Below are 27,967 nucleotides of genomic sequence, written 5' to 3' on the forward strand. Positions count from 1 at the left end.
AAAAACTACACCTGCGACGAAGAGAACACTCTTAATCCCATAACCAAATCTCACCACTGTTTAAAAAAATTCTTATTAATAACTGGCCCCATAAACAGCCCAGCCTAATCCACCTTTAACTGCATTAATAATTTATAACCTTTTCATTCATCTCAGCAGCTGTCTTTAGATAATGCATGGAGGAAAAATTTTAGTATGGCCAGTATGGGTTTAATTTTTCCCCATTAGATGGAGGCAACGAGGACCTTGTCGCTTTCGGCGTAGAGAGGAGGTGCAAGGGAGCAAATTCGAGATATGCTGTCAAAGTGTAACAGAGGGTCTCTTTTTTTTTAAACTGTCAGGCTGTATGAGCACTCGGACTGGGGAAGGTGTATGTTTACGATGCCAAGACTGACCTCAGGGCCAGCCTCTGCCGCTGACATCACTCCTTACGGCTCGTCGCCTTCGCTCGCGTGGGAGTCCCATCAAGGTCTGAGGCTCCCGCTGTGACCGAAGGCGATGCTTCTACACCATTCATTCTCGAGGCAGCCACTCAGGACACACAGTCGCACCGCTCCCCAGACAACTTTTTATTTTTTCCTGAAAATAAACAAAGCCCAAAGATGACAGAAGAAAGTCGGGGAAAGCGTAGGAAACAAGCCAACCCCAGGAGAAACCGAGGTAAGAGGCGTGAAGACGAAAACTTTTTGAAAAAGTTGGTAATGATGTTGGCGTGTTGCTGCAGCGGGCAGGAGCCCGCACTGAGAACTGCGCTCGTTTCTTGTGTGATTTCCAGATGAAAACTACACTTTCTTTTTGCCCCCGTGTAGTTCTGTTCTGTATACTATAATTTCATGCTTCAGACGCTTTTTTTCCTTACATGTCTTGTGAAAGCCTTGCAGAGTAATCTGCAGGGATGAACCGTCAGTTTCGGTCTGGACCACAGGGATTATTCTACCTGGGAATCCAAAACTTGTGGCTGCTCGCTTTTAAGGAAAACTTTTGGACTTTTCTTTACTGATTTAAAAAGAAAAAACATTTCTAAAGAAAAAGAAAAAGCGCAAAGAACTATAAGAATACAGCCCAACAAACTGTAATGAAGTCGGATAGACTATTTAATTTATTTTCCTTACTTAGAAATCCTTGTTGTCAAACTACATCTTACAGTCCCCCTGTTATGTAGTGCAGTGCGCTTGGCTCGTACGCACCCTCTGACACGCAGTTTAGTTGCTTTTCACGCGGAAAGTTAACCTGCTCTGACACTGCAGCTTTCTAGGTTTCAGTTCCCTTATTTTTTACTGTTGGATTTTTTAGTTTGCAGCAACTTTTGTGCAGTTCGATATTCTTTTGTCTGCTGGTCGTCAAAAATAGACTGTGCAGCATCTGGAGAAAAAGGAAAAGCTTTGAATTAGTGTCCTGCAACTAAAAAAGTCTCTATTTTTTTTAAAAAGAAAAGAAAAGTACACATTAAAAAATATGTACAATAAAAAAATAATTTTTCTAAATGTGATTCAAAGCAGAAATTCCTTGTGCACAACTCTTCAGCTCTGCTAGGGTGCACAGTTAACATTTTTTTATCTTTCTCTAATTCTTTTGTGATTATCCATCTCGATTATCAAGAATTAGCTGAAAGTGTCAGTTGACCTTGAGGCTTCAGATCTTGTCAGTCTCTCTGCATGCACTTCCCAAAACTGTTCTAAGAGGAACTTCAAGACTGCATGCTGTATTTAGACAGTTTGTTAAGACGCTGCTCTGCATGCAACAGGCAGCACATGTTTGTGTGTCTCTCTTCAGGTGTGTGTATCCTTGCTTCTGTTTGTGAGTTCTGATAGGCACACATTTAAAATAACAGTTGTTCTTCCAGCCTTCTAATAAGGACTGAAAATATATGTTGGAATCAAATCCTACTTCCCTAACCCCGGACTCTAAAATTATCCACAACATTGAACACTGAATGTTTCTCGAACCCTAAATTTAACTTGAAACCCCTTTCTAAATATATCAAATGGAAACCTTAGACTAAAACCTCTGAATTATGCTAATAATAATGGAGTATATGCTGCTGGCACTTCACTGCAGAGAAAGCCATTACTCTAAATGTAAATGAATCCCCAGGATAGAAAGAATTAAGTTGGGTTAGTTTGGGCTCTTTTTTTTTGTCATCTTAGAGCATATTTTGTCATCAAAAAGTGACCAGGGCAAGAGCGCACACAAACACATGGATGGAGTTTCTTTTAAGAGCCATCGCAAACCATACACTGCTGTTGTTTGCCTCAGATCTGGCATGCAAGCGCAAGAAAGCTAGCTGGTGTAAGGAGTTGGTTTGCTCGTTTATTAGTTTGTTTTAAGTGCTTCCTCATTTTATTCATAAAGGTGTGAATTCTAGCAGAGCGTCACCAGGGTGAGATCCTCTCTGGCCGCTCAGCTTTAACGGGTACTCGTGTGTGCATGTGCACACACACGCATGCTCTCACCTTTGACTGTCACGTTGCAGTTTGTCGACCGACTTCACTGTGTTTCACAGATCAACAGCATCACGCTACCGTGAAAGCTATCAGCTAAAAAGCACACTTACTGACAAGGACCTGTCACTTATCAGGCCACCAGAAAAAAACTGTCCAGTTTTTTCTTTTTTTTTAAATTCTTGCAGTGATCGTAGAGAAGAGATAAGCATCACCTGCTGTCAGTTTCCAGTAAAATTTATTAAGTAATAGGATCTGAAGAACTGAAGGCATGTTAAAAACGAACAGGAACTAAAAGGAAACTGATTATGAATTGATATTAAGCTTAGTCACGTTAACTCATGTTGATGGATGTTTTCCGTGAAACATCTATTTTTAGGCTCTCTTTTGTAATTATTATCAGTGCTTAGTGAATCGTTAGTGCACCAGCCAGAGTACTTACACAAAGTATAAGCCACAAACACATCAGTGCATGCAAAGAGTTTTTTCGAGTGCGTCCAACATGCTTGCTGCATGTGCATCCTCATGTTAGAGCGCAGACATGTGTATTAAAGCAGGATTTGGAATGTGCTGGGCTGGAGGCGGCTGTGCGAGGAGGGAGTTAAAGGTCCTTGATAAAACCAAATGAATTTGGCAGACCCGACTCATAAGACAGAGATTTGGGGATCTCTTCCAAACCAGAAGAAAGAGAAAAAGCACTAACTTTTCTTCCCTCTCCAAGGCGCCTATTGATTATGTCTCTGTCTACCCCAATAAAACCGTCAATGTTCAGCAATATCGAGCAATGTGAGGAAATTACAACTTTTCATTCCTGGCAGATTGGAAACAGTCCTGCGATCAAGACTGGAAACCTATACAGTTAAAATGTCAACCTGTATTTACTGACTCTACCTACCAGAGAGAGTGCGAGAATTAATTAGCCGAGAACACAGCCTTTAGCTCAACATTAGGCCTCTGTACACAGCCAGTGACACAGATACTGAAATTGTAGAAGAAGAAGAGTAGTGAAAGGGATCGAGAGAGATTTGTGAGAATTTATTTCAGTTTCTGTAAAACAGACGTAATGAAACAACTCCTCATATCTTGTTTTCTCTTATTGCATTTGTTTGGCATAATTTATTCTAACTGTATCTGGGCTTTCCCCTAAGCCATTTTTTACCAGAACAACATTGTCACGTGTGATCAGACTGAATCTTTGCTTTCAGGACCGTGCACACCCTCAGAAACATATCTAGTTCTGCTGCCTTGCACTTTATGTTTTGTTGGTTCATTAAAAACCTCACTCTGTCGTTGAGTGGATGTGCCTGTTTAAGAGAAAGCTTTCTCTCTCTCTCCCTTTCTCATTTTTCTCCTTTTTTTCAAGTGCCAATATATTTAAACTCCTTTCCCCCCTTTCTTCTTTCTCCTTCATTGATTTCCAAACCCCAGTCTTTGTATGCAGCTGGGGCCCAGCTGTGTGTCTTTGACTGTGTATGTGTGCGCATACGTGTGTTTGTGTGGGTTTTTCTGGCACACCGCTGCCACAGTGAGCATAGCACACTGTACACAAAGGATTCGAGCAACAAAAAAAAAAAAGAAAAAAAAAGGAGAGAATGGGGGGGTGGGGGGAAGCGTTGGAACGTTAAAGGCTGACGTGCTTGTACTGTACAGAGCGGAGGGGCTGGGCCTTTTGGACCGAGCCTACTTTAATGGCAGATGTATCGGCGCTCTGGGATGAGGGGTGGGGAGAGCGAGACAGCAATGAAGAGCTCAGGCACCACACTTTATTACCAGGACTCTTCAAGGGGCTCAGCTCAGGCGTCAGAACCAGCGGGTGGGAGGGACAGAAGAAGACGAGAAGAGAGGAAGATGACAGAGGTGGGGAAATGATGGGGTTGACAGAGACAGTGAAAACAGCTTTTCGGTTTTAAAAGATGAGATGTAGGGTTTGAGGGGTGTGTAGGGTAGAAACAGAAGAGTCACGATGGGCGACGGATCAAGGACGATCTAAGCGTTTCCTTGTTTGTTTCTCAAACGTTCCCACAGCTCCAAGTGTCACAGATTTCTCCCGTCCTCGCTCTGCGTGTTTGATACCCGATCTACACGGCAGAAATGGGGAATCCCTTGATTGAGTCCCTCTGGAATTTTTAAACATGCTCATTCAATTATTGCTCATTCTGATGTTTCCTACCAAGCCAAAACAGTCTCATGTCTTACTGTACGTTCATGCCGCATGACTGCCATGGCAGGGATCCTCTCCAGCAGCGATTACTTGGAAAATGTTGCCACTGCAATGATTAATTAATGCAGTGCCATGGTTTCTTCCAATTTTTTTCAGCTGTTACAAAAGCGTCCCTTTCAGGGTATGGCAACAGAAAGCATGCAATTAATTTCCAATCGCTGGGAGATGCTTGCAGTAATGAGGGTTTCATTCAAACTGCACCACTCTGATTCCTTTGTAGAAAAATTGCAACTCCATTGTAGTTATGAAGAGGCCTCGGTAGACGGAAACTCGAGAAGTGAGTGTATGTCTGTGGATCACACATGTTTCAACTGTAAGATAACACTGCTGGCCGCAAAGCATATGAGGTGTGTATGCATGTGTATGTGTTTGTGCGTGTGTGTGTATATATAGGTGACTGGGCATGTACTTATCACATATTTAACAACAACTGTATTTTCACATTCGAGATAAAATAGTTTAACACACTGTATACCCTGATGTTGCAAATCGATTACCTTCAGTACATTTGCAGTCTTATTATTATGTTGGTTGACATTGCTTTGGCACTGCTCTTCAACATCAAGTCTATTTGTGGATCTTCTTTTACTGCAGGCAGCCTGCGTTTGTGTGTTTGATATGCTGCACATGTTTGAGAGAAAAAAGAGGTTAAAACTATCCAGATAGGCAGGCTCTCTGCACACACTTTATAGATATGTGCTGTTTTTATCACACCTCAAATTAAATTTGGAAACCCTGCTTCAGCTGTCATGTATTACAAGGGCCAGATGGGTGGCAGAGAAAGAGAGAAGAGAGTCAGAAAAAGAGACAGGGAGAGAAATGAGAGCAGCCTGGCAGGCAGGAAGGCCCCCTCAGCTGGCTGAGAGCATGCCAGTATTTAAAGGAAGCAGGGCAGGAGATTGAATGAGGAATAGTTTGATATGAGGTCGAGAGATGGACAGCATTTGTGGGCTCTGCCTTGATCACCGCTAAGGCGAGGCCACATCACACCGGCCAAAAAACACCATCTGTGGATTCATCAGTTTAACACTCGGTGGTTTTTACTTGCTTTTCGGGGGGTTGTTAATGTTTTTAAGATGAATATTATATATTCATCTATATTATATATCGATGAATATAATATATGAATATATGAATATTTCTGGTGACTACAAATGTTGTTTCATTACCACAGTACTGCAATAGATAGGTTAAACACGTGGTGCATTTGAACTGCAAGCAGCGAGTCTACAGTACATAAAGATTGGTAAAAGCAATTAAAGGAGCCGTGGTTTACCCTAGTGCTGTTTTGGTATTGCTTATGTGTTACTCAAAACTTTGTTGTTGTGTTTACCATGACCTGGGGGCAGTGTCAAAAATATGATGAGCTTGTTCATGCCATTGTTGATCTTTTAGCCTGGCTCCTGCCAACGGAAAACCAAGTTCAAAACAACAAAATCAATAACAAGGAAAACTTTCCTCTGCAGCTTGTCTTTGCCTCTCATCTGTGCTTTTTTTATATTTAGCATTTTATTTTATCCTTTTAAAAAAAATGTCACTCTGTCTGCATAAACTCTGTGTTGGTTAAATTCCCAAAATTCTTCTCTCTGAATAAAAACCATAAATCCAGCTTAATTAATTTTTTTTTTAATTGTGTATGTAGCTTTAAAATGTGCCATTATTATGTGGTGTAAATGCTACAGTACTGTGCACAAGTCTTGCACCACCACACATTTCTTTATCTTTTGCTAGAAAATGCAAAATAAGTGCAGCAATTTATTGAAACATTAGCAAATATAAACGAAATAATATATATATATATATATATATATATATATATATATATATATATATATATATATATATATATATATGTCCAGAAGAGCGCAGTCCTGGGAACAGCTAAGATACTGCGCAGGACCCTCAAGCTCCCAGGCCTCTGGTAGAGGACCCGAGCTTGAAGGATAAAACCGCCCGCAGGGGCGTGCTGGGTGTTTATATATAGATATATATATATATATATATACATATATATATATAGCTTAGAAAGATAGTTTGAAAAATTCTAACAAGCTTGAAGGTCAGTATTTTTTATAACCACCTTTATTTCTCAATACAGCCTGAAATCTTTTAGGTAGGCTTGTAAATCTTTAAGTAGTCTTCAGGAAAAGGTCTCCGGGCTTCTTGGAGTACATGCAAAGCTCTTCTTTGGAGGTTTCTTCCTTTTGTTCTGATCTCTGTCAGGATGATCCCAAACTGTTTCCGGGCTCAGAGGAGGCCAGTCCATAACTGATAGTGTTGCATTGTGTGTTTTCTATCCAGGTATGCTTTTACTGCATTGTCAGTGTGTTTGGGTTTGTTGTCATGCTGAAAAATGTTTTTGCCAACCAAGTGCTTTCCACATGGTATTGCACGGTGGAGCAAAATCTGACTAAATATTTCTGCATTTATAATTTATAATATAACCCCTATCCCCTACACCGTTGACTGAAATCCAGACCTGAACCATGACAGAGCCTCCACCGTAGACAATCGTTGTTGTACCTCTGTCCTATTGTCACAGACTATCAGTCCAGTTCTTGCCTACCTCAGCCTCGTCTCCCTGTTTCCCTTTCTTAAGAACGCTCTTAGTCCACTTCTGATCAGGCTTCAGTGAACAGTTAATGCATACGTTTTGGTTTTTTTGCTTGTTTTGTTCTTTTCCGGGCTGTCACTTCTTCTTTTCTTCTTGTCCAGTTTCTGAAAAATGTTTTTTCAGGACACACTGCACACCACGCCAAGATATGCAAAGTTTTCAGCTAATGGCTCTCTGGGAATCACCTCATTAGTGGAAAAAATATTATTCTTTCAGAATGTGCTACTTTTGGCCCTCTTTTGCCAATTCAGCTAAATAAATCAGAACAAATTATGTGCTTTTGTTACTAGAAACAAAGTGTCTAAAAATACAATTTATAATTGTGTCTTTGCTAAGTTGTCTGTTATGTGTAAACATAACACTTCAGTTAGTGACCTTTGTTTTGCTTGAATGATTCATTAGCGGCCTAAAAAAAAGCATTCCTCTAAAAAATGGTCAGGTGCAAGGACTGAAACTGAGTAAAACAACACTGATAGACCTTCAGAAAGCCCAGAGTTTGGCTTTGTGTGGCTCCCTGGATGCAAAATTTAAGAAATGAGGGGTGGCTAAAGAGTTTTGCACAGTACTGCACATTTGAAATACCCAGACTAGTCCTGTAACTAAGGAATACTTTTATCATCAGGTAATCTGTGAGTGGTTTTTCTTCTGATAACTCAATTTTTTTATCCAATTAAATTCAGTTATTAGTGAGAATATCTTTTACCAGAGCTAAAGCTTTCATCTAAAATGCAAAACATATAAAAAAAAGTTATTTTGTTTACAGAGAAATCTCCTGATTTACAACTCTTTGTTCCACGCCGCAGTACCTCTTTACAAAAGGGCCTTCTAACAAGCCAGGACTGACAACAAGAAAGCATGGGAAAGTTCAACTCCCTCTCTCTCCCTGTACCTGTGATCACCTGGTACCACCTATATCTGCCCTGCACATCAATCTCTCTGGTGTACACACACACATACACACACAGTCACTTGGTAGGGAGTAAACACATTCCACACCTGTGGAATGAATGCCCACCTGTAACAGTCGAGGCTTTAGGTATTAGGAACGCTGATATCAATCAAACTCCCTTTAGCTCACTCTTTGGGTTTCTTTTGCAAGTGGAAGAAACCCAGAGCCTCTCCATCAGACACTTTAGAGATGGTGAATGCATTTCCTCTGCACAGCAAAAATTCATTTTATCAGTCAAGTGATTTTGCATACATAGGAGTAAACATGATAACATCACGACTGGAAATCTTAGAAAAGTAATGAGATGCCCCTTCTTGCAAAACCGTATGTTTTTTAAACGCCATGTTTTCGGACTTGGTCAGTCCAAAACACTCTGGTCAAACTTGCCTCACGTAGAGCAAAGATGCATGCTAGAATTATACAGTATGAGATCATGCAAACTAGGCTTAAGCTCAGGTATGATAAAGAACATGATACATACACCGGATGTATTTTGGGCTAGAAAGGAAGCAGTGCAGCATGTATTGGTTCAATCTCTCATTTATCATCATGTAACAGTCTACTAGATAGTCTTATCTCATCTTTTTTTTTGCAGAATTTCTCGTGGTATGTGAAAGGTTGCAAAATTGCCAAAACGGGGAAGGTTTTTAATCACAAGGGCCGGTTACTCATAAAAGAAAAATGGAAAGTCAAAGAGTTAAAAAAAAAAAAAAACATTTTGAAGCTGTACAAAATCAATTTCTTTTTCCTTTTTAGTTGCCCAGTCAACTTTGGTACCTCAGGGAAGCAGCGTAGTTATGATTATAGAGTACATGTGTGCAGCACTGCAGGAGGGATGGAAGGGGAAATAAGTCATAAGGCACCCTGGGAGCTTATCAGAGGGAGGTAACATCACTTAAATGATACAAGTAATCGGTAGGTGCGAATGTGTCCAGGCCTCATCCTGGGACGAGGCTGAGATTTGAAAGCTTTACGTTTGTGACTTCATTAACTGTCAATCTCCACAGATTTTAAACTTTTACTGTCGCCCCTCATTCCCCTCTGTCGTTGGTTCTCTCTTCCTGCTCTTTATCATCCCCTCGGTTCTTCTGTATCGCCGTTACCACATATCTCACTTTCCCGTTTTTATCCATTACTTTTCTTCATTTGATCCTCCTCTCTTTCCGTCTCTCTGTCGTCTGCTCCACCCAACCCGGGCTCCCCCTGTACGGTCGCCATCATGTCCCCCCCCCCTCCTCCCCGAGTACCTCCCCTGTCCCACTGACACCACACGCTGCTCCCATCCCCCGAAAACCACTTCAAACAGCCAGCGCCATCAAAGACCACAGTCAGTCAGCCAGGCAGTCAGCCAGGCAGCCAGTAAGGCAGCCAGTCAGCTAGCCTTCTGCTTTGACTTAAAATTACTGTCGTCCCAGTCGCAAGGCTGCTTTCCTCTTCTGATACACATCAAAGATCCTCTTAAACTCCCCAAGTTTGCTTTTTAAACGTTTTCCTTGTTGAGTCTTTTTTTATGCACATTATTTCACTCGTTGAGGTTTTACACTCTCTCTCTCCTCTCTCTTCTTGCCTCTTTTTTCTAAAACGTGGGCCAGGTCAGTAATGACATGCACACACTTTCTTGTGTGGTTCTGCTGCCTTTGCATTTTTTCTCTGTGACTTTAATTAGTTTCTTTTTTAAGGAGTTGGTTTTCAGGCCTCTTCTGCACAACAGCACACACACACTCTCGCACATACGTGCCGTATCAAGTGGAAAGCAACCAGTATTCGCATGTGTGTAAATTAATATGCAATATGATTCATAAATCTTACTAATGAGAACTGCGTAACCACAAAACGACCAGTTTAATAGCGTGTGCTTTTCTTTTTTATCTGCATCTATTGACGTGTGCGTGCTTCAAGGACAGAAAAAGTGACAAAAGAAAGCAGAGGGGCCGACGGTCAGGGGCAGAGAGGGAGACGAGTTTGTTCACGGGCGTGTGCAATTTAGAGAAAGGCAAAAAAATAAAGGCAGAGCGGCACGTTTTTTTTCTTTTTGCTGTGATGACGTCACATTTTGTCACTTGATAGTTGATAGTTTGGTGTGTCATAATCGCTCATTTGGGGAATTTGTAATGCCAACGTAGGCCAGAGGATGGCGCCACATGTGTATGTTAGGTATGTCTCATCAACAGGCTGTGTCTTAACAGAAGAAAATGTATTATTACAGAGCTTGATGATGCCATGATATTGGATTTTATACTTTTTCTACTATTTTTCACTTTTGAACGTGAAGCTGATCAGTCCTTTTGTCAGCTGTAGAAGCAGCTCAGTGTGTTTCTGCAGTGTCGAATACCACTGTGGGCTGTGTTCTGATCTTTTAGAACTTAATGGGGTGGGTTCCTCAGAAGTGTATTGTGTTTTAAATCTGCTTTAAGTGCTCAGATTAAGGAATTTTGATCTTTTCTTAATACTAAATCATGCAAAACACCTCTAACACATCTTATATACAGATGTTTTAAGTCAGTGGGATACCAGACATACTTGTTTCCCCCTCAAAACAAATCTCATGGAGTGAGTAACTCAAAGTTGCTGCTTGAGTTGAACTAACCAAATCCCACATTGCATAACTGTTAAGCTCAAAGAGAAGTTTTATTTAGTGTTTATCCCTATTAAAAAACTTCAGAACCTTTGTATCCCCGTCAGGGAATGTTTTAATATTCAAAAGGAGCCACTATTGTGTGGTTTCTTGCGCCAACGTACAAAATAAAGAGCCACATCTGAAGTCTGGAACAGTCCCTGAGCATTTTCATGTGTCAGAAAAAAGAGGGAAAACAAATTTGGAGGGGGCAGACTGGGATATTTATAGAGTGGTGTGAGAGTCTTTGCAATGACAGGAGTCTAATGAAGCACAGTTTGGGTTTTGATTCACAATGTGGTGAGCGCGTGGGTCCCCCCGTGACCGTTTCTGCATTCCAGTACCGATCCCTCGGCACACGGAAACCGCGCCACAGGAGGAGGCGAAGGGCCAACTCGAAATAACGTGTTCCTCTAACCGAGCTAACCTTTCTCACCAGCTCTGTTCTGGGTTGCAGCAGATGCACACAGAGTGCGATGGCAGCAAAGCTTAATTCATGCATACACAAACACGCTCTCACACTCAGCATGTATGCAGTTGTGAAGTCAACTTGCCACTAGCGGTGAGTCACTGACACAAGTGAGTCAAAAAGGGCAATTTAGCCTGACAAAGTTGGGAAGTCCAGAATGATGGTGGCAGTGTGTCACTTTCTAACTTTAGTAGGTCACTTTCTGATTGTCTCATCTGGGCCTTATTATCATTTTGGAAAGAAAACAATGAGAACGGGCCTACAAAAGCTCAACTGGGGTCAATTCCTGTGAACAGTGAATATTGTGGACTTAAATATATATGTTACATAAATGCGCAGTTTTACCTTTTGCTCTAGTTCCTAATATATATAGAGAGAGATATTTTTAAAAAAAAACTTCTATTAAGCATATAATACAGCTTTCTACATCTGACTCTTTCTCTTTATTGTGTGGCATGCAGCACTGCAAAAAGAGGGTCACTGATGCAGAAACCTCTTTTGCTTTGAAGGTAAAAGTCTGTGTCAGTCAAGGTAACATTGTTTTCTTTGATAAATGTCACTGCGGTGGTCGGGAGGACAGGTAAACACGGTGGCAAACATGCAGGCAGCAGCATACAGGAAACCTCCAAAGGAAGACGACAGACAACCACAAAGCCTTGTTGCACACCTCTTCATACCACACCTTGCCTCATTTTTGCAAAGAGGAAAACTGATTGCTACATTTTCGCATACATAATGCAAAAAACAATGTGATTCTGTTCGATGAACCGCAAAATTTGCTCAAGTCATTTTTAACTCAAGTTGTTTTAATTGTTTTCAGGGCTCATTTATTTGGCTTTTTATTTGCACGCAGGGGCTGAAATGTGAGGCAGAGGTGCTGCTCTTCCTCTTGTTCTTCTTCTTCTGCTTTTTTTAAATTTACCTCCTGCTCTGTTGTTCCTTCAGCATTCATGAAAACACACAGAGTGACTAACCCAGAATGGCAAGGTGCCTCTGCGATTTGTTTCGGGTTATGCGTGCATTGTCTATAACTAGGTTAAAACAGCATACTTTACAAAGCGACATGATCCATCTTAGAGGATAGAAATTGTTCTATTGAGACACTCAATGATTTATATCCCTTCTTCCTGAAACTTGTAAAGCTGTTAACTTTTAAGTTCTTGTTAAAGCAGCTGTCAACTCTGTGCTTAAAATCATATAAGATCATTATAGGTTACAAAAATATATCATGGAAGTCAACAGTTGACTCACCACAATCTAAGAATACATAGCTGGGTGGGACTGTACAAGTGGGGCTGAGAGTGCCGGTCCCTCTTCACACTGTCTCTTGTAATGCACCTCCAAATTGAGTCACACTTTTCTCACCGCTTAGCCGGCGCGAGTGCACCTTTGCGGTGTGATTAGAATAGAAGTTATCTGGACGGCTTTCCTGTCACTGCTCATTCTGACTACTCCTCTTTCTTTTCACCTTTCTTGATGTTTGACTCTCTATCATGGCGTCATCGTGCTGCAGCAGCAAATCAGACGTGTTTTAACCTCTGTACACACAGTTAGACTGCTATAGTCACCAGTCATTAATTCACACATTCTCCTCATTATTTAGAGCGTGCTGAATCTAAGCATAGATATGCGGGACGCATGACGAAGCGCGAAGGAGGAGATGAGACCGATCAGATGTAGAAAAGAGGAAAAAAAACATGTGTTTTGGATTGACGACGAAAGCTAGTGACAACAGCAGGCCATTAGGCCGATTAAGTTACCGGCAAACTACAGTAATTTACAGTAAGCACAGTTCATCTTGCTCGGTTGCCCTGGCGTACACTATTTTTGCTTGTTTGCTGTTGGTTTAATCTCTAAGCTGTTTGAACTCGCATCAGAGTAGGTTTCCATTAAGCACATGTGGTCTGTTTGGCGCAGTGATGTGTTATGTTGATAAAGTATAACAGATCAGTAATACTGATATCAATTGATTTTCAAATGCCTTGGCCTTCTCAAAGCAGCCACGAGAGCTGCGTACAGCTCGACAATGTGTGTTACAGTAGGCGTTTTTGGGGGCTGTACTTTGATTTGCTGAGCGTCCTCTGAAATTGAACCGAGAGCTCATATGTGAATAATGAAACTAACACCAGCGCAGTCACACTAAAAGCATAACTTGTTGACAAATCAACTTTGTTAGTATCACTGAATGGCTCAGTGCCTTTGAAGCTATAAAAATGCCAAAAGGGATTCTATTTTTGTGTCACAAGGGCCCTAATTGAACCGGATCATTAAAAACCACGCTGAACAAAGGCAAAATAGTTTCAATACAGCATCTTTGTTGTCAATTTAAAGGTCAATGCTTGGTGTGCAAAATTTCAACGCCGTTCTGTTTTCTCGTCGCCTTAATCGGCTTTAAGGAAATTAGCTCTTAAGCTCATTGTTGTGTCTTTCAAATGCAGATGTTGACCCTCGACTGCAAATTCTGTGGTGGTGTTTCCTTTTTTTTTCGATATTCTGAGAGGGTGGTGTCTCTTAATAAGTGGGACATCTAAAGCACAGAGCTGTGACTGTGCTGCTGTGGCATTGCATGGACTTCCACTTTTCTATCTCAGACTGCAGTTCAGATACTCTTTTAAGGTTTGTGCATATACACACACAAGCACACACACACACACACACACGTTTATTGCTGTGTTTGATCGTATTGCAGTTTTCTGACACAGCGAGCTGGTCTTGTTCCCCGTTTTGCCCGCAACTTATGTTTGTAACTTAGTTTATGTGTGTCTGCAGAGGGAATTTCCCTCTGTAACGTGTTTTCACAGTTCAGCATCAGTTGGAGGATTTGTGTCAGGGACAGTTTGACACTGTTGCTTTCTGTCTCTTTCTCTCAATTTTCTTATCAACTCCTCACTCTTCTTTTCTTATTCTCTTATCTCTTCCTTTCAGAACAACCTCTTCTTTCTCTCTGTCTTGCCGTTAGTGTAGTTTACGCTGTGCGCAGTAATCTTTCTCCTGCACTGGTGTCTGTGCAAGGCAAGTTGTCACCCCATTTCTCTAACACGCACCACAACGCTGTGTACCAAACACACTGCAAGAATGCAAAATCACATACTGCACCACACATCACATTTAAGCATCTCTTCCTCCACACTAATATGACCTTTACAATCCCTATCAGTGTGTCACACTTTCAGTCTTGTTCTCGCCAGAAGCCATTTGCAGACTTTTTTTTTCTGTGTGTGTGTGTGTGTGTGTGTGTGTGTGTGTGTGTGTGCGTGCGTGCTTGCGCTTGTGTGGCTCGCTGCCAACCAGCAAAGATACGACTGCAATCAAGTTAAATTAAAAGTTGACTGTTAAACACAGACTTTCATATCAATGTGTTTGTGGTTATTTTCACCATCATTAGACAAGAATGTTTGCACTTCCTTTTCACTGGCCACAGAAATGCAGTAAAAGTGCAGCAAAACATTACATTACCACCATTCCTACTGGTTAACATGCAATTTGGAGCATTTAATCTTCAATTTGCTGTCAGCCCTCATTATATTATCTGTAAAACATGTGGAAGATTTGAAATTAAGAGTTGCATACTAACATGAGGAAACTTCTGAGATGAAAATTCAGTTAAGCTCGCCTTTAAACTTATTACATTACATATTATTGCTATCCAACATCTTAATAATCTGCAATATGGAAACATTGATTTCTTTTTTGCCAGGCATGAAATTTAGTATCATAACAGAGGCATAAGACATGTCTGGCACATTGGGATCAGCATGTATTTTTTTTTTTTCCACTCAGTGTTGTGAAGGTAACTAAAGCAGGCCAAGGTGCCACAATCAGTAGGAGCCCTTGCCCCGAGAGTCAAAGAGAGAATGTGAATTGCTGCTTAGATGAAGATCAGGTGGGAGGTGTTTGTTCTTGGTTGCGGTCCTCCCCTGACTCATTGTGCGAATGTCAGACAGCAGGTATGAATAGGAGAGCTGCCACAGTGAAATTTTTTTTAAGCGCATATTTGATTTCTGCGATGTATTCTTAAACAGAGGTAATCGCTATCGACACCAGCGTGCTGTGCAGATGAACATGGACCTACCTCGCTTGAGCTGCTCTCATAGGTACTGTAAAATGGCAATACAGACATCTTCCTGCTCTAGTTTCTCGTTTAGCATGTGGGCGTCCATGACCCTCATGTGGTAATTTATTGAGTTCAAAATAGCAAGTGTTGTGTTTTCTTTTGACACCTGTGAACTCATCGCAAATTTACCAGGATTGGAGAAGCATTATTTCACACACTGACCATATCATTTTTTATAATAATACACACAGTATATTTAGATATGCGTGTATATATATATATTTAATCAGAGTTAGTGTGTGTTACAGAAATGGCGGAGAGCTACGCTTTTAATTTTGTGTGTTCAGCTGTGTGAATGTTGATTCTGACAGTTTTACCACCTACATGTTGTACAGTAATGTACTGAAATGCATTAGATGTCATTTTAATGTGGGATTGGCACCATGTGACTGTGTCATGACTCATATTACATTTACATGTGTTGCGTCAAATCATCATTTTTTTCTGATTATTGTAAAAATGTTTCCTTGATTTGTGATTTGGTATAAATCTTTCAAAAGTAATAAAGTAAAATAAATTCAAAGTTTGCAGCCAAAAATTAAATAAATGGAGTATATTCAAGATCAAGCTCTAAATTGAGCTCTTTAAAATTAATTTCTGATATTGACTTTTATTTTATATTTTTAAAACTAATTTTAATACCAGGCTTGTCATAAGATATTTGATTTGTGAATATACCAACAATGACAACACAACCTTTTTTCGTACTCGCATTTATATAAAATCCAGACAAGAGCTTTTACACTCTTTAAAAGAAGTAACCATTTTCAGTTGGATGACAACCACCAACATGACTTAAATATTTCCCTAAAAGTAAGTTTTATTGAATCTCTGCTCCCACTGAGCAGTAAAAATCTACTGAACATCATTAACAACATTAAATTATTTTACTGTTTCTTTAAAGTATTAATTTTTAAATGGTGAAAATCAACATGAGAATGGGAACATTTGCATTGGGCGGTAAATTGGGCTTGACCTTGTTTGTTGCCATTTAAAACCAGAAGAAACAAACAAGGTAATTTCAAGGTAATTATTGCGTGTTTACCATTTAGCCACATAATTACTGAGCCAATACTAGATCACATGTGTGCGTCGTAAAATAAACTGCAGTTTAGCATGGTGTTGTACAGGAGATGCCCTCGGGTATATAAACAGTGCCGATTTAGGCCAGCACTGAGACTGTGTGCACTTCTCAGAGCTAACATGATTTTTTTTTCTTTATGTCAGATTTTGTTGTTGTTGTTGGAACTTTAATGTGATGGTTTGTAAAATCTTTGTTTGTGCTTATGAAGTGGTTCAGGCATTATCTCCCTTTTTCTTTGGGAACAATCAAAATGATTGAAGTTTCACTTTTTAGGCTTAAGACGAATTTCAAGATGGACTGCACGTCACGGGACAACCAGAACAGCAATGTGTGTTCTGACTGGCGTGCCAGGATTTATAAAAAAAGACGTGTTTCTGGCAGTCAGGCCACCAATCTTTCAGATGTTCGTTCTGTCACTGACATGCAGGGAAAGCAGCAGACAGATTAAAATAGCACTCCAGTGTGTGATCTGAACACACTGTTGTTGTCAAACGATCAGAATCAGTCCCCTGAAGACAGAATGATCGACAATGTCAAGCATGATGCAGCACAGTCTGGATATGAGTCACATTCTTCCCACGCACACTAAAGTTCCTGCACAATGGCTGTGTACTATTTTCTGCTGTGCTGTGCTGTGTGTTTTCTCTTTTTACGAGTTACACTTTCTTATGATGCTCAGATTGCGTGCATCCATTACTCTTACACTCCTCTGTACCTAGTGTCTACTTAGCAGGCAATGCTGGGACTCTCACGCTGTTCAAATATCTCACTGTCCTGCTCCAACAAAAAAATATTTGAAGGATGCGGTTGCCATCCAAATAAATAAATCAACAGGCCAGATAATGAAAACCATCCAGCTCGGTGTGCTTTAATGACAGCACATGTAGACTGAGTGTCACTCAGTGTTATGAGAGAGAAAATTAGAGCCAATTTGATGCTAATCCAGACCAGATTTTCCTCATTTTTGTCCCAGCGGTACGTCCTATCATCCCCGAGTCTCCTGCAGCCCCGATGGGCCGCCTTTAACCGCATCGCATATCTTCATAGGTGCCTGCTACAGTAAAGCACGTTTAATGACCGGTTTCGTTGCCCCCATAAAAGCAAGTCATTCCTTTCCACCTTTGTGGAGCAGCAATGCTTGAAGCATGCATTGGTTGACTCGCCTCGGATGAACCAGAATTTCGCTTGACTGCGCTCAGTGCCCTGGTGTAGTGAAGTTGGGGCAGATCACACAACCTGCTGATACAAACAGATACACATGTAGGTGTTCCACTTTGAGATTAGCTAGCATTAATCAAAGGAATATGTGTAAAGTATGCGTTAGGTGTTTGTGACTGTGGGCTGCCCCCTTCCATAGTACTGAACCCCCTCATGCGCTTTCAGTATTACAGTGAGTGAGTGTGTGTGTGTTATCTGTGTGTGTTTGTTTCTTCTAGCTGTAAAGTTGATGAGTTAGGTTTTTCTAAAATGTCTCCCGTAGTCATTGTTTAGTCACTGGCTTGTGTCACTGCGAGCTGTGGGCTGTAGCTTGATGTGCAGATGAGTTGAAAGCAAAGCACTCATAAATTATTGTGTCCATCAGCCAGTGTGAGTGTTGTTGGAGCGGCTCAAACAAAAATGAAAATCTTTCAAGAGTGACTGAGTGTTGTTTTGACAGTTTAATGAATAAACTTTGTTGGTGTTTCATGAAATTTAATGAGCTGCGAAACCTTATTTTCTTTCTGATCTTATTAAAAAAAGGCACTCCTATAATAGTAAAGAGAAAAGTTAGGGCACGGCTGAAATGCTGCAAATCAGAATCCTTATTTTTGAAGATGGAGCCCTCTGTGTGCCGGCACGGCCCTTGCGCACCCTTCGACAACGGTTTGGCTTTGTCGTACAGGGTCGTTACTCGGTTGTGATTAGATATTGCTAATCAGAGAGGAAAAAACAGAGCGTCCTCAAAAAAGCCTTGGAAATAAGAGCCTACAGCTGAAATCCAAGGCATGTGTTTGTGATTGTCATTTATTGTCTTTGCCATGGGAAAAAGTAATGCGCCTTTCCATTCTGGGCACATAGGGCACATTTTTAAATTACGATATGTTATGTGTCTTTTCTTCTTACTGCTCCCCTACATTCCTGCTGCATTGTCACACAACGCACCATCAAGTGATCTAAATATGAATTTAGACATAAAAAAATTTACTAAAGTAATTTTATATTTAAATAGTTCCCAATAACAGAAAGATGGAATAATTAAATAAACCCATTCAAAATGCTATGTTTGATCGTGGCCTTAATTTAATACATTTGTATATTATATGTCTTTTCTAAGGGTACGGTAACATGTCTTTCTTTCATTTATTTTCAAAATGAAAGCCACACTTTGTTCTCAGTTGCGTCAGACTCAAACTATCTTTTTTGGAGACTGACCAGAAATTACTTATATTGATCATAAACCGCACATCAAACCACAAAAAACCAAGCGAAGTGTCTCATAATGAGAAACAACTGAACGACTTAAAAATGACAAGAGTGTCATTCATCTTACTTTCCGAGAAACAATGCAAACAAACAAACAACTGGAAAAACTACAATAAATAACAACAGCATTTTGTGTTTGCCCCCCTTTGGACTGTTAAAATTTGCAAAACATTTTTGAATTTTTGCTCGTGTTTCTCTCCCCTGTTTGGTTTCAGTTCCTCACATATTTTTATTTAATCGCGGAGCATTGTCTCTGGTCTTCATTAGTAATAATCTGTAGCTCACCCCGCTGAATGCCATCTGAAATGATAAGTAACACATGTCGTTGCATTTTGAGTGATGGTTAAAAAAATTACGTTTATTGATTTGGACGGCACAAAAATAGTAAGTGGTGTCTCAATAAACAGACGTGCGCAGAATATTTCTGTTTAAACTGAAATTTCAGCGCAACATTTCAGAATTAATGCGCACACTGATGGTTTGCCGAATTGAGAAATGAAGTCCTGCGTCCAAATTGAGACTTTTGTCTCATCTTTTTGCAGTTGATGCTGACCAAGTGAGTTCACTGGGATCTGAGGGGGAGGATGAGGTGGGTTTGTGGAGCTTGGAGCCCCAGGACTGCCAGGAGAGCCTGGATAAGACGAGCCTGACGCCCAGCGAGGGGACAGAGGAGCCCGGCAGCCCTGCTCAGTCCACCCGGCCGCACAGCCTCAGCCCCGGCAGCAGGAACTGCTGGGGCCAGGTGGAGTCAGAGGCCAAGGCCACAGAGGACGCATCCTTCATGTCCACTGAAAGGGAGGGAGACCAGGACCCGCTGAGGATGTACTGTAAGTTATAAGCTTACATAATAGCTGCGCCTCATTTGCCATTTTAAATTAATTCCATATTTTCTGAGCTTTAAAATATTGCTGCATTTGCTTCCACAGAATTAAGCCCAGGCTAACACAGCAAATCAGTTATGCTTGCAAAATGTACATATACTCTATATGTATGAAACAACTGAAGCCTCTGCTGCTGCTGCTGGGGTGTTTAACACTACTGTATGTGTAAACAAGTTTGTGTGTTTTTCTGATGCAACACACCACCAGTCTCATGATGCTTCTCAGAGCCCTGTAGATACACCTTCATATCAGCTCCTCGTGAAACCATGCCTTCCCTACAAGCTGTTCCTTTTTTTCACTCTTCTCTTTGAAAAGGCAGCCTTCTGAAAGCATGACAAAAGAACTCATCCCACACAATGTCACAATATTTCCATGCATCAAAGAGGTGACGTTACGGTACTGAAATCAGAACTGCGCGACGTGAGGCTTTCCCTTTTATTTAGGAGAGATCAAAGGCTCACGCGGCTTGCCTACTAACAATCACTTAGCTCCCTCGCCTCGTGTGATTTGGCCTTGCCTGATGAAGGCGAAGCAGAGTTTTTACAACGCTCAACCGCACAGGCTCTTCCCTTCACCACATTAAAAAACAGCTCAAAATATGCCAACATCTGCAAACATTTGAAAAATCTTTCTCAAAGTCGCTTTTAAGCCGAGCTGATTGGCTGGAGTTGTGATAGGAGGCGCCGTCTCTTCTTCGCGTACATCTGTGGCTTTTTCTCTCTGCCTGTCACTCTGCTCAAGGGCACGAATCACAAAGAATTTTTAAATCTAGCTTCATATCTGGCCAAATAGTTCCCTACATTTATTGTTTCATCTGTCAGTCTTCACATAAACAGTTTAGTCCCCTTAGATTCAGTTACACAGTGAAAGTTGGCAACTGATGTTCAGTCTGCGCGCACACGCGGCTTCATCGACAACACACGCACACTCAGAGAGAAAGCACCGACACCGGCTTTTGGGTAACCCAGGAACGGTAATATATCAATCTGCATCTTCAAAGGAATCACACGGGGGTCTTTTTGTTGCACATCATCTTTTTTTTTTTAAATAAACGGCTGCCTCTTTTGCTGAAAAAAGAAATCTTAATTCTACTTTAGGTAATCAACTAAATAAAAAGCAAACCTTGTACCCATGCTGGTGTTCTTCTGTTAAAATAGCCAATAGAGCAGAAACACATCTCAACAGATTAATCAAGTCCTAACCTTCAGTTACAAATGCATGTGTATAAATTCATAGTTGCCTATATTTTTCTATATCCAATGCATATCACTTTCCCTGCAGGTAAGAGTTCAGACTCCCAGAATGCCTTGGAGGACCTGTCCCAGTATGAAATCCTGGCTCAGTTGAGGAAGGCCTCTGCCTCAGCTAGTTTCTTGGATCACCTGAACCATAATGGCACGGCAGCTGTGTACCGCCCGAGCAGAGGCCACGATGACCTGCCTCCTGCTATCTGGTCGCCAGGTGCTCAGCACTGCTCACCTGAGGGACCAGGTAGGCCAAAGTGCCACAGCTGCAATGATGCTCAACAAGAACCTAATTAATTATTCATTTATGCTAACTTTTTCCTCTCGAGACAGGCGGTTACCACTCAGCTGCAGGCTGACAGTAAATCGCAGTGATAACATATATCAGATCATATATGCTAATGTAATTCTCAGAAACGAAAAAGAAAAGTACTGGTTTTTTATATATCCGCTAGTTTGAGGTTAAAGGTTAGCAAAGTGAGAGTGTAATTTACATAGTTCAGCTTAGGTAATTTGTACATGCACAGTTCTGTTTACTTGCTTTTGAATATGTAATAATAAATAAATATAACACTAAATCTCACAAAATTTTATTCTGTAGAAGTGGCAGCTGTAGAGTATTTTAAAGCACGCATCCAAGCTCACTGTCTAATTGCATTTATAAAAATTGTATTTTATCATATTTTTTTGTTTGTTTGTTTTTTAGATGTGTTTATATTTTCTTAATTTATTCAGATGATTATTTATTTTATTTATTTGGGTCACCTTGCTTGTACTAAGTAGAATACGAGCAGTGCCTTATATGCCCGCTGATATACTGTCAGCTGCTTTTCTATTTAAGATGCGTCCTAGGAAAGTTCAATCTTGAGAGTATTTATATTGTGGCTTCTAAAATAGATGGGTATATTAAATGAAACTATATAACACTGTCACTGATCTATTAAAAGAAACAAAGTCACCTTTTTCTTGTCAGCAGATGTAGGCAGGGCCCAGCAGGCCTGCCCATTTTGCAGCAGGGTATATCCTCGAGGAGCTTCTTTGAGGGACCATGTCAAGTACTGTCCAGACAGGGAGGGGGGGCACATGGTCTGTCCGCTCTGTGGATACACTGCCACCCTTAGGCTGGAGATGGAGCGGCACCTAGCACTTCACAACCCAGTGCAGGACAAGGTGAGCAGAACAAAAAGAAACTCAAAGCTAAATTTCTTTCATAACCGCAACGACTCATTTAAAAATGTTTTATTAACATTTATGTAGTGCTATAAGGCGATAATTTGCAACTGTGTATCCACAGAAGTGGCAACCTTACGTCTTCACATCCTAAAAAGAAGCCGAGTATCTGTGCTGTAGTTTAAAACTGATTACAATGTTCTGTCGCCCTAGAGTGCCATGACATTGGACCAAGGCATGGAGACCAGGAAGTTCAAATGTCTGCAGTGTGGGAAAGCATTCAAGTACAAACACCACCTCAAAGAGCATCTCCGCATCCACAGCGGTGAGACAAAATAACATCAAAACAGTTGTACTCACCCATCAATTTGCTATTGTTTCCACTCTATCGCTAACCCTTACTTATTTTGCAAGTTATATGGTATAAAATTATACCCAAATTGATGTGTTGACAGGAAACGAGTATAATTCATCACAGGACAAGAGACTTGTGAAAAATGCGAAAAGATCACACCCACGCAGAAAGGGTTTTTTTTTTTTTCTTTTCAATTTACTCTTTGGCATCCTGACACTAATGCCTCCACTTTGTGTCTCATCTTGTAGGAGAGAAACCTTACGAGTGCTCCAACTGCAAAAAACGCTTCTCTCACTCTGGCTCCTACAGCTCCCATTTAAGCAGTAAAAAGTGCCTTAGTGGTGGCGGGCATGGAGGAGGAAACCCAGGAGGAGCCAGCGGGGTGTTTAATGGACACAGCCAAAGCTCCTACTCCCACTCATTTCCAACATCTCCCTCTGCTGGTGGGGGTAGAAGCAGTAATGAAAAGGGCTCGGTGCTGGTTTTGCAGAACCAAGATAATACCAGGCCTCTGGGTCAAGTACCAGTGGATCCACTTCAGCTTTCACTGCAGGATCTCAATCAAAGCACCGCAAGCCTGTCCAGTGCGTCAGACCTGGCGAGGATATGGGACCCGTCAGAGCTTTCTTTGAGGGCCACTATGCTAAAAGGGACCAGTCTACTGCCTTATCTCCACTCTGGGACCAAATTTGAGCATATGGTGCAGGAGATGTTTCAACGAGATGTAAAGAAAGATGAAGATCTTGTTAGAGAAGGAGGAGATGAAGAGGAAAGAAGAGCACATCAGAACGGAGGATCGCATGAAAGAAAGGTTTCACCTGACAGGAGAAGAGACACGCTATCGGGTGAACCAGAGAGGGGTGTTCTTGGGATAACGTGTCGCTGGTGCTCGCAGCATTTCTCCAGTGTGGCTGCACTTCTGCATCATGAGCGCCACCTCTGTCAGCTCAACAGAGAAGCAGCGGAGGTACCCGACGGTTTTCGCAGTAAAGCCCCGTCATCACCTTCTATATTCTTTCCAAGATCTGTCCTCCAACCAGAAAACAGCAAATTAAGTGAAGTGACAAATGGCCTTTCTGGAAATAAGTCACCATCGCAGAAGCACAACTGGCACGCTGTACCACAACACCTTTTGGTTGCAATGCACTCGCCCCCACAGCTTCACCATAACATCCTGTCTTCGCGAGTGCACTGGACGAGCCAGGAAAAGGGCAACCCAAGTCAGCTGATACACCGTTCCCCAGAGCTGTCATCACCTCGAGGCAGGAAACGAGCTCTGTCCTCAGGATTCACTTCTCCTGCTTGCCTTGACCTCACAAGTTGTTCTCCTGAACTGTCCTCACCCCAGAAAGAAACCAGCAACCCCTGGTCTGCACAGAACGAACCTCTGGACCTCTCCCTGCCCAAGCAGCTCTCTGACCAGAGCAGTAGGAACAAAACTGTTAATGGCACCTCAGGCAGAGGAGAGAGGAGGGAGCTTGGGACCCAGCAGCTTGGTAGACCAAGTCCAACTTCACACCTCCCCCTGCATTCGCATCCGGTCTTCAGTGTGGCCGGAGCTCCTGTGTTTCCAGGTTCCTTGTACAATGGGTTTCCAATGTTCAGCCAGGCTGGTGTGGGGCTTTCAGGGCATGAAGGCATCACGTCAATTCCATTCAACCAGACGGCCAACACCCCGGGGTTTCTCTCTCCTTTAGCCTACATGATGGAGGCAGATGCAGAGGCTACACTGAAAAAGATTTATCAGGAGAGACAAGGTTTAATGGTGAGCACAGCTTTTGCGGGGTGTGTAATGTATACTTGTGGAAGATGTTATATAAATAACAAAAGTGAAACATGAGCAATACTTAGATGATCTCATGTTATAAAACGTTGAATTGGCGGTCACATCAGCAACAGTTGAGCAGATATTAAACTCCTACTACATTCATGAATCACACTACATATATCTTTGAACTCAGGGTTCATTTTTGTGACAAGCACACACCTGTAAAGTTTTATGACTCCATCTGGTAAAATTGTTACACTATAGTGTACGCGAAGCATTTCCACAGAAAAACAGACACACAAACATCCGTCTCAAAATGCCTTTGTGGTTGTTACTACCGCTGTATCTTGGGGAGATGAAAAAAATTACCAAATAAACTTTCCCCACTAGTACATATATGCATAACTGCTATCATTTTCCTGCAGGGCGAGGCATTGAACCGTGGTGCTCTGGACTATCTCTCACTCATCGACGAAGGGTTCGATGGAGAAGGAGGGCCGGGAAGAAAGAGACTGAAGAAGACAGACGAGGGGCTTTACGCTTGTGATATTTGTGAAAAAACTTTCCAGAAGAGCAGCTCATTGCTTCGCCACAAATACGAGCACACAGGTCTGTGACTCACGCATGGCCTGCTCTTGTTATGTGATATTTCCTGTAATATATATGTACCACTTATTGGTGCTATCGCTTAAAAAAATTCAAAACATAGTCTGAAATTATTCAAAAGATGCTTATTAGCTTTCTTGCTGACGTTTAACACAACTCTCGTGTCTGTAAGGTGCATATGGGGCTAAGGCCAACAGCTGTTAACATGATAGAAATGGTGCAGTGGCCCAGCTAACATGACTGTCCAGAAACATGCTAATACCTCTAAATTTCACAAAGTGAAACGGTTGAATCTCAGGAAGAAACATTGTGGGTTTTTTTGGGGTTATGTGTCAGACTATTTCTCGCAGGATGCACACAGGAAAGAAAAAACATAGCATGTAGAGCGATAAATCAGAATTTGTTACCTTTACACAGAGCCAGGCAAACAGTTTTCCTGTTTCCAGTCTTGATGCAAATGTACACAACCGCTTCTCTAGCTTTACAAAGCTTTCTTAGTTCTTCATCACAAACGTCAACTGGTTTTTACACTTATGTCAGACACAAACTCAGTAATAGAAACGCTTTGTGTGTTCATTGCAGGCAAACGTCCTCACGAGTGTAAGATCTGCAACAAGGCCTTCAAGCATAAGCACCATCTGATTGAACACAGCCGACTGCACTCCGGAGAGAAACCCTACCAATGTGACAAGTGTGGCAAACGCTTCTCCCACTCTGGCTCTTACTCCCAGCACATGAACCACCGTTACGCATACTGCAGCAAAGACCAGGATCCAGACCAAGACCAAGATGACATGCCTCTCACACCGGGAGCGGGCAACAGTCTTGTGGGACGCCTCTCTGAAGACGCCCCTCTCTCACTGGATGAAACCCAAACTCCGCACTCTTTTCTCAGTGATTCCAGTCTGGATGGAGCGCCAGATGCTCTCAAAGAGGAGGAGGAGGAGGAGGAGGAGGAGGAAGAAGGGGAAGCAAGAGTTTGCGATGACCGTGAAGAAGAGGCAGATGTGAATTTGCCAGAGCCAGCAGAGGAGCTGGGAGGTAACCCCATACAAGAATCACCTGCAGGTGAGAATGGAGTTCAGAGTGAGAGAAATAGATATGACATGCAAGATCATATTGACAATACAGAGAGCCAAACCTGGGACAGAGACACCGAGGACAGGAATGGAGACTTGGACAAATGTGAACTGAGTTTGGATTTAACAGAGTTACCCAGAATTAAAACTTAAGGTGATTTTAACCAGCCATTAAAACTCATTTACTATTAAGACTTGGTTTTTTTCTTACATATGTAATAAAGACTGATTTTTGTTATTTACTTATCTTACAAAATGCACAGAACTGTCAAAGGATGCATGGCCTTATAGAGGACAAAGCCATCAATCAAATGTATGTGAGAATACGAGTTTCAAAGCGTTATCCTGTAAAATAGACTTGATGTATCTATAATGTTTGCCTTTTTTCCTTTCTGTTGTCTTTCAGAACCTCTAAAAAAATGGGTTGACTAGTCTGAGGTCATGTCACATTTCCAGATATGATGTTGTCTATTTTACATGCTTGCTGCTGCTGACTGTTGCACAACAAAAACAACAAAAAAAGCTTTTTTTTGTCCTTCTAAATCCAGGATTCAGCTGACTTTTTTTTTTGTACTTTATTTGTTTGCATGTAGATTCACACCAATGAGTGGCCTTAGAAGCTTGAAGGAAGCAGGATGGAAAGACATCTGGTCTTAATTTAATGTGGCATCAAGGCCAGAAGTTAAAGGCTACAAGCAGATTTGCCACGATGTCGAGTTAGTATATTTATTCTCAAGTGCAAATAACTTTCAGTTTCTACTATCCTTTTATTTGATGCAAATCTTTACCTCTGTTTTAAGAATTAGCAATAACTGTAACATGTTTTCAGCTGAGATGCACATGCAGTTAGTCCTTTGTCCCAAAGCCAGTGATTGCTTGAGTATGTATAGTACAGGTTATATTGTAGGGCTCTTGTCATTTATGCTGTGAAATTATAAGGTTTCAGGTTAACTATGTTGCTCTGTGGCTTTAACTAATCACCAAGAGTAAGAAGTGAAAAAAGGGGGAGGAAGAAGTGGGAGGTAGTTATTTATTTTTTTTAAAACCAAAAGCAGCGGACTGCACCTTTAAAAGTGTACACCTTGCTTGAGGACAGTCATTTCTACATTTCTGCATGAGAGGTTAAAAGGGGCAAAGATGAAGTCAGCCATTGGGGTTTTTCCCAAGAGCAAGCAAATACAATTTGCACTGTCGCACTGTACATGTAATAATTACAAGGAGTGGCTTGATTTCCTTCAGTGCTGAAATGTCGGGCATTTCTCGTAATAATTTTCATGTGCCTCAGCATGTTTTCACACCTTCTGAATAATAATAATGTGTCACACTTTGTGGCTGTTTGTTGAGGTGTGGCAAGAGGGTCAAGACTCAGGACACATACATGAGCGTTTAACTTCCTCTTCTGACTGCAGTGTACTCAACGTGAAAAGTGCCTCAGATGTACTCTGACACTGTGAGTAATCCGACAAAGCCTTGCTACGATGAGATAAGACGGTGGTGCATGAGGTGTGACTAAGCTTGCAGCATTCATGCATACCTTGGGCCAAAGACGCTTTTTTTGGTCATAATACATTCGTGTGTGTGTGTGTGTGTGTGTGTGCGTGTGTATTTATCGTCAAAGATATGCATATGTGACACGCCAAGTGTCACCCTGCTCTTGCATAGTTCCTTACCTGATATTTTTGGGCCAAAAAAGTGAGCGAAAAAAAAAAAGTTTTACTTTCCCTCAATGTCTGCACACTTTTCATTATATCAAGTACTGTTTTTTATTTTTTCCTAGCACTCATGCAATATTTGTATTATCTTTTATATATATATATTTTTTGCATGTTTGTGGATATTTGTAATAAAACTGTACAGACATTTTTCAGCAGATCCTCTCATTTCCTTTATTTTTC

The 27,967-nt window shown here is 41.3% G+C and overlaps 1 protein-coding gene across 2 annotated transcripts; it reads left to right on the top strand.

Moving 5' to 3' along the window:
- Positions 1–395: 395 nt before the first annotated feature.
- On the top strand, positions 396–27,934 carry LOC116320746 (zinc finger E-box-binding homeobox 2-like). Of its 2 annotated transcripts, XM_039611752.1 has the most exons (9): positions 396–660; positions 19,512–19,796; positions 21,132–21,341; positions 22,068–22,264; positions 22,478–22,589; positions 22,868–24,384; positions 24,813–24,996; positions 25,576–26,226; positions 26,336–27,934. In XM_039611752.1, the coding sequence occupies exons 1-8, from the start codon at positions 603–605 to the stop codon at positions 26,223–26,225; spliced, it is 3,213 nt and encodes a 1,070-aa protein (XP_039467686.1). In that variant the 5' UTR covers positions 396–602; the 3' UTR covers position 26,226; positions 26,336–27,934. The 2 variants fall into 2 exon arrangements, with proteins under 2 accessions (XP_039467686.1, XP_039467687.1); XM_039611753.1 differs by having other exon boundaries at positions 22,071–22,264; positions 25,576–27,934.
- Positions 27,935–27,967: the final 33 nt, after the last annotated feature.

Source organism: Oreochromis aureus, linkage group 5 (assembly GCF_013358895.1).
Source record: "Oreochromis aureus strain Israel breed Guangdong linkage group 5, ZZ_aureus, whole genome shotgun sequence".
Lineage (NCBI taxonomy): Eukaryota > Metazoa > Chordata > Actinopteri > Cichliformes > Cichlidae > Oreochromis > Oreochromis aureus.